Genomic DNA, 10,993 nt, shown 5'->3' with positions numbered 1-10,993 from the left:
CAATTCTTCAAAAGTCTATAAATTTTTTAAATCCATAAACTCTTAGTGAATCAGCCTCCTAATAACACCCCCATTGATCAAACCAATGAATAATTGAATATAGACCCCAAAAATAAATAAAATAAAAATCATAATTACTCTCCGACCCAAAGCAAATCCAATATATCCTATGGGCTATTAAAGTTAATGGCATATCCAATATCCAATATCCAATGGGACTGGAAAAAAAACATAAAAGCATCAAATGGAATATACCTTTTAAGAATTTGTCAGGTCTATAAAGACAGAGACATCTCACTCAATGGATCCCTCTTTTACTAAACACAACAACAACAAAACTCAAAACATACTATGACTTGCAGCCAAAACAACAACAACAACGACAACAAGTACCAGATCTGCGAAGAGATCGGTCGTGGACGCTTCGGAACCGTCACTCGCGTCTACGCGCCAGCCACCGGTGATTTCTTCGCATGCAAAACCATCGATAAAAGCTCCCTCACCGACGCGCTCGACCGCGCGTGCATCGACACCGAGCCCAAACTCATGGCTCTCTTGTCTTACCACCCGAACATCATCCAAATCCACGACCTCGTCGACACGGACTCCACCCTCTCCATCTACATGGAGCTAGTGGACCCCTCCGTCTCCATCTACGACCGCCTCGTCTCCTCCGGGACCTTCTCCGAGTCCCAAACGGCGTCGTTCGCCAAACAGATCCTCCAGGGGCTCTCGCATTGCCACCGGTACGGCGTCGTTCACAGGGACATTAAACCGGAGAATATTTTACTTGATCTTAGGAACGATGCGGTGAAGATCTGTGACTTCGGGTCCGGGGTTTGGTTGGGTGAGGGAGAGACCACCGAAGGTGTGGTGGGGACGCCGTATTACGTGGCGCCGGAGGTTCTGATGGGGTGTTCTTACGGTGAGAAGGTTGATCTCTGGAGCGCGGGTGTTGTTTTGTACACGATGCTCGCCGGAGCTCCGCCGTTTTACGGGGAGACGGCAGAGGAGATTTTTGAGGCCGTGCTGAGAGGGAACTTGAGGTTTCCGCCGAGTGTGTTCAGAGGTGTGTCGTCGATGGCTAAAGACTTCTTGAGGAAGTTGATGTGTAAGGATGCTTCTAGAAGACTCTCAGCTGAACAAGCTCTCAGTAAGTTTTAGTTCTTGCATGATCTTTGTTTTTTAACCATTCATTAGATAGATCTGTCTAAAAGTTAAATCCAAAAAGTCAAATTTGTTAAAAGTAAATAGTTTTGTAATTTTTAAAATGAATATATTGCAGGGCACCCATGGATTCAAAGAGCAGGGGAAGCAGAGGAAAGATTCATCTAGAAAGATTCGGATATATAAGTGAAGAGGGGAGAATAAGTTAATGTAGTATTAATAAGTAATGAGAGTGCTTATCGCTTTTTCTTGGTCTTGGTCTAGGTCTGACAGTAACATGTGTGTGGGAGTATGTCGGCATGTAAATGGGTGGGTTTGCTTTGTATATTATGCCTACTCACATGGTAAAAGGCTCTTCTGGAAGAACGCATAAAAAAAAGGAGCTAAATAAATAAAAAAGAGGTTGCTGCCAAGTTCCAAGCTGGCTGGCTTCTTCTGAGTGATGTTTGGCAATGAGTTTTTTCTTCTTTCGTTTTGTGAAATGTTGGCTTTTGCTGTTTAAGTCCTTTAGGGTAGTGTAGTGTAGAGGATAACTATCTTTTTCCGCCTTTTAGTGTTTTATTTTCTGCCTTTGAGGTGTGTAAAAGGATGAGAGAAAGCAGAGTTGTACTCTTCTTTTCCTTGCTTTATCAATAAATAAGTTATGTATGCTTTTGCTTTTCTCATTTGATCCAAAACTTGGTACATATGATAATTTATTTGATAATTATCCAGTTTTTGTTTAATTTATTTTAGAGAAATTTTGGAGATGGGTTTAGATTACAACAACACCTAACGAAGACATTTTGATATTATTTCTTATGTTTGTTTTTTTATTGACATGGCAAATTTTCTCTAGATTGTGTAACGTGCTTTAGTAAGAGTCCACCGATTAGTATGTGCCCACTTTTCGTTATCTATCAGCTTTTTTATTAGAAAAACACAAATCTATCAACCTTTTCACTTTTTCACGTCTTTGATTGATGCACCTAGGGTGTACACGCCTGTACGGTAACCAAATAACTCTAGTGTCATATGACTCGTATCTAAAACTACTTTTGTCCTAACATTTGCAACGTTTAGATTAAAAAGATACGTCCAAGTGTTCCTATCATCTCTTTACCTTATTCTTTCTCGGGCTAAAATATATATTGGAATCTTAAAATTCAAAACACACAAGGTAAACATGATTTTTGATTTGTGCGAGCATATTATTAAAGCATATTCTTTCAAAGAAATAACCGTAATGAAGATTCCAATCTCCATAAAATATTCCAACCTAAGTATATGCCTTGGATTATACCCATCGGCCATCTCTATTCCTTTTTTCGAAGGGGACTCTAGACATGACTTATCACTTATGAATCTTCCCGTGAGTGGAAAATACTATACAGTTTTTAATTAATTCTTATTTTCTCCTTTATTATGTTCTTTGTTCTCACATTCATGAAATAAATATGAACGTATCAAATTCCACGTTCTATAAGACAAACAACGCACGAAGAAAACTAGTATAACTAATCGAAATTTGGCGGTGCATTGCATGCATATTGCGTGTTACTTCGCATGCCCAATGACATGGTATTATATTAGCATGCAGTATCAAACCAAAACACACTAATTTATAAATCACTAACTCCAATTTAAATAACTAATGGAATAAAGCTCACTTCCGGCGACTGTGGCATTGTCATTGTACACCTTATGTCACGTAAATGCGTGGCATTTTCTAGTTGGAGTTACATATAGTGGAGTCTAGCAATGAACCCACTAAACCGGATTATTTATTTTTGTTAAAGCTTGCGTAAGAAGCGGAATCTTTCGATCACTCTTTTGAATTTTGCATTAATAATGAAACAAAACAAATCAAAAACATATAAAAATAATGAAATAAAACAAAGTTGGAGCTGGAAAGAAAACAAAACTTGATAGAAACTAACGAGGGGAGAAGACAACTCAACACTCTGGTCCTACCCATGTGGTACGGTTAGTTGAGTGGATAGATATCTCATCGATGACGTTTGAGGCGTTATTATGGGTATTGAATGGACCCATAATTTGTGACAACTTGTAATTTAGATACAATATAAATACGACTACCTTGACCGATTACAATAATGGTCTTTTTGGGTAAAATCACAATGGAGTTGATTTAATATTGTTAGACCCAAAGTTAAGAAGTCAATGACTCAATATAATTGAATTAGATATGAAAAAAACGCTAACACATCTCAAGTTAAATAACAGTGGAATATAACATACTACTATCAAATATAGGGAGTACAATTATTAATTAAATGCTTTTAATTCGGTTTGAATGCAAATAAATGAGAATGCGATTAAAGAAGGAGAAATAATTCTGAAAGAAACATGCAAGAAGAGACAATCGAACTTATAATTATTGAAACCAAACCTAACTTCTCTTTAAACCTGTCAGATTCTCATAAGAAACCTAACTGCGACATATTTCGAGAAACAAATATTATCATTAAAGACGAAAATGATAGACGAGTCCCACAAATAATTTTGTACCGTTGTATAATTGTCTTTTGACATCGCGTCAAAGCCAAATGCTTAGAAGCGGGACCCGTAAAGACTGGTGATCAGCAGTTTGACAGATCGAGTCATGTGGTCGGCCGAAGAATCAACTACGTGGTGGTTGATAAGCTATCTTTTTGTAAGAATCTTCTTTTGGATAGTAGCGATTACGTATAATAATACAATTTTTTCTGTCTGTAATTGCTGAGAGATGTTGGTACAATATAATAGCCCCGGAAGTCAGAACTTGAAAAAGCAATCACGTGGTGTATGAATCATCAAGCAGTAACCAATGCACTCAAGAAAAAAAAACCCGAGAAATAACTAACTTGTTTTGTCGGTTTTAACGTGCGTCGCATGATTCATTTGTCTATCAACTAACATAAACAACAACAAAACATATAACAATATTAGATTGTCCAGTAAAAATCGCCGGAGGCTTCGTTGAACAATATTTAACTTTGGGTTTTGTCTAAATGAATTTGGCATCATGTCGTTGCTAAAAGATACACTAAAACCATGATTAACCCATGTTCTTAAGGTAGGGTTCTTAACTGCGGATAAGAACTGTTTCTTAGCTTTTAACTAAGAAAAACTAAAAATTGTTTTTTAAATAAGATATATAAAAACTGGTTTTTAGCCGAAAAGTGAAAAAAAAAACAAAAAAATGTCAAATCATGAATTAAGAATCCAAAATTAAAAGCTTGGGTTAATCATGCTCTAAGTAATACTATTCTTGCAACCATATTCGAAAAATAGACATTAGTTTTATATTATTTTATCGTCAAAGAGAAAGTGGCTTTTTACTCAACAAGAGAGAAAATAATTTCGTTTGGAAAGTAGAAATTATAAAGTTTATTTGTGAAATAGCCAAAAAAAATTAATTTTGTAGAAAGAAAGTAGAAAGAGATAGGAAGAGAAAAGAGGTGAAAGAGTGTTATTTTAGTTAGGGAGTGAATTTTGGATTTTTTTAGTGTTATAGCATGCAATTTCCCAATTGAATATGCATGTGAAAACTAAGACCACATGAACAAAGTTTCCCATAAGCGTTCATCTGAAGGGAGAATGCTACGATTGTAGTATGGAATGAATGATATCGCATCAGTGGTTATCCTGTAAGACCACGAATTAAATCACGTCCGATGAGTTTAACTTTGGATACTATTAAGCTCACTAAATTACGATTCCCTTCTTTTCTGATTGGAAGGATGGTATACGCAACCAATTAAACCTAAAAGTATTGGATACACTGTATATAATATATCTATATGAGCATATATACAAAACACTGACACTAATCATCTATATATAGAGATAGAGTGGTAATATTATTATTCAATAAGGACGGAATTGTAATCAAGCTCAGAACAGCTTATCATAGATAAAATAAAAAACGTGTTAATTAAGAAAACGAGATTAGTAGCTGGTCGTGATCTCAAGAATTAAAAGCCTTTGTGCTAGCCATGTTCGTCGCGTTGGTGTTCACGTCAAAAGCTAACATCAATATCGGTTTGTTGTTCATTGTACAGAATCTAAGACATCGTTTAGAACTTCAGACACTGCATTAAAATAAAAACTTTGGTTTACCATCAAATTGAAGCATCTTCTATAGTTTTACAAATACAAAGTGTATATTTTAGTCTTTTCCAAACACAAATATCTCAGTTTCACAGTTTACTTTACAAAAAAAGGCAGATTATATATGTAAAGTTGCGTAGACCAATCATCATTGCTCAAAAAATAAATGTTCTATATATTTCATATTCCCACAAATAAATACATTTAATTAATACTTTTCAGTTTCCGCAGCTAGCCGCATTGTACCCACCAACCTTCCGACTTGAGGAAGACGAGTCGTCGCTGGAGAATATACTAGACGAATGGAGGAGCTGGATGTAAGTATTACTTCCTTCTTAAGGGTATGACTGGTTTTCCCGCTACCACCCGCAAACGCAGCTTTTGCGGTTGGTAGCGGTTGCTGGCGTTTTGCAACAATCGCTCAAACCGCTCTAAACCGCTCCAAATCGCTCTGAACCTCATAAATTCAAAAGCTGGTTCCAGCTAGCGTTTGCGGTTGCGGGCGTTTGCGGGAGGATAAAAAAAAATTATTTTTTTTCCAAAACAATATAAATACAAAAATAAAAAAATTCAATAAAAAAATTAAACTGAAATCATAAAAATGTTAAAATATATCAATTAAATTTTAATTAATATTATAAAAATTTAAAATAAAAATATTTTCTATATTTTTAAAAATTTAAACTATAACTTTCTAAATATAAATTTTATATTTATTATAATATTATTATTTTTGATATTTTTATAATTGTATAAAATGTAAATATTGTTAATTTATTATTTAACTGCTGCTGCATTTGGTAGTTAACCAGTCATAAGTATCCCGCAAACGCACAAATTTCTAACCGCATAACCAGTCGTACAAATCTCTTAAAACCGCTAGAAACCGCAACCACCCGCATCCGCAAACTCCCGCAACCGCAACCGCAACCGCTGCGGTTAAACCAGTCAGGCCCTTAATCGAAAAATTAGTAGTTGATGTTTTTCAAATTGTTATCTATGATTGTGATTTTTTCTTTTCTGGAGATGACTTTACGAAACTTAAAGCCCTTTGTCACTGATTGATTGTTTTCTGATGTGGCTATTGTTAGTTTTAGTTTTTCAAGTCCCCCGACGAGTTTCCACCAAGACGTGGTGGCTATGGCCTGATACATGTGGAATGTAGTGGAGGGCGTGCATACCCTAACAGTGCCTTGGTGAAGCTTTATGCCAAGCTCGGCCTTCATCGCTAAAACTGGTTAGAGGTATAAACAAACAATAAACTAAACTAGTATGTTGCTTTTAATGTAGCTCGAGGATAGTTTTAAAGGGTTTCATTTGTTCTAATCTGTTGTAGGGGACAAACTTTGAGCTAGATAGCTTATTGAAATTCAACATTCGTAGTGCTGCATCTCCTTACTACATAACCTTGGTTGCGTGCCTTCCATCTAGCGGTTTGCAGCAGATCTTTCAAGTTCTCGTAGAGGAAGAACGTCTTGGCATTTTAGATTTGACATGCCCCATCTCTAGACCTCAAGGTAAAGGTTGCTTTGTTGATACTTTAATCAATTTCACTACTTTTGCTAACTATAGTTGACATATTGCATAGGGACCGAGAGTTCAAGGAAGGAGTCAACTTCTTTCTTACGTCCACATTCCGAGCCAGTGTTCTCTACTTACCAAGACAGATTGGATGATTGGCCCTCGTCAATAATTCCATGGCCCTCCTCTGAGATTGGTTTTATTGACACAAAGTGTTTTTACATGGTAATATATTCTTGTTGTGGTCCGCTTGCATGCATCTGTTTTGCTTTTGGCATAGTACTAAATTACTAATATATATATATTTTTTTGGCAGTTAAATGAATCTGAGTTGCAATGTGATTGGATTTTTTTGTATGTGGAACTTGCAATCTGTACTTCCCATAGGTGGTTTAAAGCTGTAAGTTTTGTGTTCTCCCACTTTGCGTATCAATAACATACATGGTGATAATGCAAAATCTTGTTGATGCAGAAGGATCTCTCCAACTTTTTGGAGATTGTCCAAGTGGCCATAGAATCTCTCGATGATAAGGAGCCCCCAAGTCTCAAGTCTAAAGCTGTAGTCATTTACATAGCATACAAGGACTTGGCCAAGGCTAGGACTGGTGAGCCTTATCACTGCCAAGCTGTTGTAAGACGAGTCATCAACGAGGCTACCGGAATATTGAGCATCCAAGGTGATTGTTGGATTGAAGAAGCAGCAATGGCTTCGGTGCCTTCTAAAAAGAGATCCCGAATGCTTAGGCGTCGCTTAGGAGTTCATAAGCTGTGGAGGTTGTCTAGTCCTAGGTGGTATCAAATGTACAAAAACCATGGCCTCCAATCTTCCCCACAAGTTGATTGCCTATTTAGTAACTTAAGACATTTGAAGATGTGTATCGGATGGTAGTATTTAACTATTAATTTGTGATGCTTATGTATTGTGTATTTTTTTGGTATTTATTTAAGACATTTGAAGATGTGTATTGGATGTAATAGTTTTTAACTATTATTATTTGTGATGATTATGTACTTTGTGCTTTTGGTCTCTTTTTTTTAAGCGTGTACTTGTCCCTAATGCAATCAGGTTAATTTACTATTTTTTATTAGCATCATCTATAGAGTAAGTTGACTTTGGTGTATGCATTAACCAATTTTATGATAGTATGTACGTGTGCATTATAACTAGAGAGGAGATTATGAAGAGAGACAAGACTTTATTCTTGGTTTTAGTTTCTCTATCTAGTCCTAAATCTAACATTGAGCACTAGAGTAATAGTCTTGCTGCTTCTTCCAAGTATGATAGTATGAGAGATAAGAGACATGATTCAATGGGTTCATGAGTCACCCATGGAGATGATTTTCTCTGCACCTATGACTTAATTTGAACGAGTTAGCAGGAGATGCTGGAATGTTTGATGGGAGCTACAGATCACACCAAAATACCAAATCATGAGTCATATGGTACATTAATCTATAATTTTTTCTCATTGTCAGGGCCGGCTCAGTGGGGGGCGGGGACAAGCGGTGCGACCGTTGCGGGTCCAAGCCCGTGTCCCCCCGTATAATAATAATTAAGGGGCCTAATTTTTTTATAAATCTATACTTTAATATATAAAAAAAATTATAAATATAATAAATCAAAATAAAAAGGGCCCAAAATTATTTGATATGTATATAGTTTTATTTTCATTACAAATATATACAAAATATTACATATTAAATTTTAAATATTATAAACATTATATGTATATAAATTTTAGTGGGTAAAAATTTTTTTTTTGCCCTAGGAACCCTAAGAATGTTGAGCCGGCCCTGCTCATTGTTTAGGCAGTACATCCACATGTGTTTGTTTGAAGAGCACTTTTACTTATTAAAATTAAAATAGGTAAGAACTCTAATTGTGTTACAAAAAAAAGTAAGAATTCTAATTTTACAAACTTAATACCAATTTCCAAATTTACTTTTAAATGAGGGAAATTTTCATAAATACCCTAATAAAGTCCACAAAACATTCTCCTAGCAAACCTAAATTAATCGTCAGCATCCGTAGAGAGTCGTCGGTGGAGAATACATTAAGAGATGAGTCAGAGTGGTCTACGAACGGAAGATCTCGAGGTAACTATTACTTCTTCTTAATCAAAATTAGTTGTTGTTTCATTGTTTGTCACAAAACTAAGCCCTTACGCTTGTATAGTCAAGTAAATATAAAACCTTAAACCTAACTGATTGATTGTTTTCTATAATGGCTATTAGCGTTTCAACTTCCCCGAGGGGTTTCCACCAAGACGTGGTAGCTATGCCCTAGCACACTTCGAGTGTGAAGGCAAGTTGGGGAAGATGTATGGTGGATATCCTAACTGTGCTTTGGTGAAGCTTTATGCCAAGCTCGGCCTTCATCGTTACAATTGGTTAGAGGTAAAGAAATACCAGTTTGATGCTTTTAATGTAACTCATAGTTTAAGAGTTTCATCTGTTTCTTGTTCATCTGTGTGTGTTTAGGGGACAAACTTCCAGTTAGATAGATTAAAGAGATTCAACATGGGTAGCGCTGCAACTGCTTATTACATAACTTTGGTTGCACGCCTTCCAACCAGCGACTTGCAGCAAATCTTTCAGGTTGTAGTCGAGGAAGAACGTCTTGGAATTTTAGATTTGACGTGCCGTCATTCTAGACCTCAAGGTAAAGATTTGATGTATTAATCAATTAATTTACATCTCACACTTGCTGACTATATAACATTTTGCATAGTGACCGAGAGTTCAAATAAGGAGACGCCTTTCTTACGTCCACATCGCCAGCGAGTGTCTATTTCCTACAAAAACAGATTGCTTGATTGGCCCTCCTCAGAGATTGCATGGCCCTCCTCAGATATTGCTTTCAGTGACACAAAACGTTTTTACGTGGTAACATAATTTTATTAAGACACTCACTTGTGGTCACTTGCATGCGTCAGTTTTTCTTTTGCCTAGTACTAATATATGTTTTATTTGCCTTTACAGTTGAATGAATCTGAGTTGCGATGCAGTGATTGGATTTCTTTGTACGTGGAACTTGCAATTTGTACTTCCCATAGACGTATTAGAGCTGTAAGTTTTCTTGCTTGTCAGGTATTATTGGTGATAATATAATTAACACATGAGACTCTTGTTGTTGCAGAGAGATCTCTCCAAGTTTGAGTTAGAGATTGTTCAAGTAGCCATAGAATCTCTTGATGATAAGGAGCCCCCAAGTCTCAAGTCTAAAGCTGTTGTCATTTACATAACTTATAAAGACTTGGTCAAGTCTCTTCGGATTGGTGAGCCTTGTCTTTGCAAAGCTGTTGTTAGACGAGTCGTCAATGAGACTAAGGGAATATTGAGTATCCAAGGTGATTGCTGGAATGAAGATGAAACGGGTTCGGCTTCTGAGATTCCTTCTAAAAAGTATACTAAGGGCCTGACTGGTTCAAACGCAGCGGTTGCAGTTGCGGCTGCGGGCGTTTGCGGATGCGTGTGGTTGCGGTTTCTAGCGGTTTTAAGAGATTTGTACGACTGGTTCTGCGGTTAGAAATTGGTGCGTTTGCGGTATACTTATGACTGGTTAACTACCAAATACAGCAGCAGTTAAATAATAAATTAACAATATTTATATTTTATATAATTATAAAAATATCAAAAAATCATAATATTATAATAAATATGTAAATTATATTTTCAAAGTTATAGTTATAAAATTTTAAAATTATAGAAAATATTTTTATTTTAAAATTTTATAATATTAATTAAAATATAATAGATATATTTTAGTATTTTTATAATTTTATTTTAAAAAATTTATTGAATATTTTTATTTTTGTATTTATATGGTTTTTTAAAAAAAAAGAAAAAAAAATCATCCTCCCGCAACCGCCCGCAACCGCAAACACTAGCTGGAACCAGCTTTTGAATTTAAGAGGTTCGGAGCGGTTTAAAGCGATTTGTAGCGGTTTGTATGATTGTTTCGAAACGCTGTCAATCGCTACCAGCCACAAAAGCTGCGTTTGCGGGTGGTAGCGGGGAAACCAGTCAAGCTCTAAGAAGGGATCTCGAATCTTTAGGCGTCGCTTAGGAGTCCATAAACTATGGCGGTTATCTAATCCTAGGTGGCATCAGACACACAAAAACCGCAGCCTCCACTCTTCGCCCGCGAGTTGATGAACTATTTAATAATTTAATACGTTTTGAGGATGTGTATCCGATATATTTAACT

The 10,993-nt window shown here is 36.1% G+C and overlaps 2 protein-coding genes across 2 annotated transcripts; both read left to right on the top strand.

Annotated features, from left to right (window-relative positions):
- Positions 1 to 197: 197 nt before the first annotated feature.
- LOC103836379 (phosphoenolpyruvate carboxylase kinase 1) lies at positions 198 to 1,830 on the top strand. Its single transcript, XM_009112629.3, has 2 exons — positions 198 to 1,153; positions 1,286 to 1,830. The coding sequence occupies exons 1-2, from the start codon at positions 352 to 354 to the stop codon at positions 1,333 to 1,335; spliced, it is 852 nt and encodes a 283-aa protein (XP_009110877.1). The 5' UTR covers positions 198 to 351; the 3' UTR covers positions 1,336 to 1,830.
- Positions 1,831 to 5,564: 3,734 nt separating this feature from the next.
- Positions 5,565 to 10,386, top strand: LOC103836673 (UPF0725 protein EMB2204-like). Its single transcript, XM_033278124.1, has 6 exons — positions 5,565 to 5,579; positions 6,599 to 6,779; positions 6,851 to 6,969; positions 9,640 to 9,669; positions 9,766 to 9,852; positions 9,923 to 10,386. Exons 1-6 carry the CDS (start codon positions 5,565 to 5,567, stop codon positions 10,310 to 10,312), a joined length of 822 nt encoding a protein of 273 aa, XP_033134015.1. The 3' UTR covers positions 10,313 to 10,386.
- Positions 10,387 to 10,993: the final 607 nt, after the last annotated feature.

The sequence above is a fragment of the Brassica rapa genome, chromosome A08, assembly GCF_000309985.2.
Source record: "Brassica rapa cultivar Chiifu-401-42 chromosome A08, CAAS_Brap_v3.01, whole genome shotgun sequence".
Taxonomy (NCBI): domain Eukaryota; kingdom Viridiplantae; phylum Streptophyta; class Magnoliopsida; order Brassicales; family Brassicaceae; genus Brassica; species Brassica rapa.
The sequence above is the reverse complement of the archived record's forward strand: the minus strand, read 5'-3'. Positions and strand labels throughout refer to the sequence as shown.

What these genes read in the sequence shown, in the direction of transcription:
- LOC103836379 (XM_009112629.3), top strand. Translation starts at nt 352, where the DNA reads ATGACTTGCAGCCAAAACAACAACAACAACGACAACAAGTACCAGATC. An exon ending in CTCAGCTGAACAAGCTCTCA is followed by an intron (nt 1,154 to 1,285) that starts GTAAGTTTTAGT and finishes AATATATTGCAG; the next exon opens with GGCACCCATGGATTCAAAGA.
- LOC103836673 (XM_033278124.1), top strand. An exon ending in CAATAATTCCATGGCCCTCC is followed by an intron (nt 6,970 to 9,639) that starts TCTGAGATTGGT and finishes TCCTCAGATATT; the next exon opens with GCTTTCAGTGACACAAAACG. An exon ending in CCCATAGACGTATTAGAGCT is followed by an intron (nt 9,853 to 9,922) that starts GTAAGTTTTCTT and finishes TTGTTGTTGCAG; the next exon opens with AGAGATCTCTCCAAGTTTGA.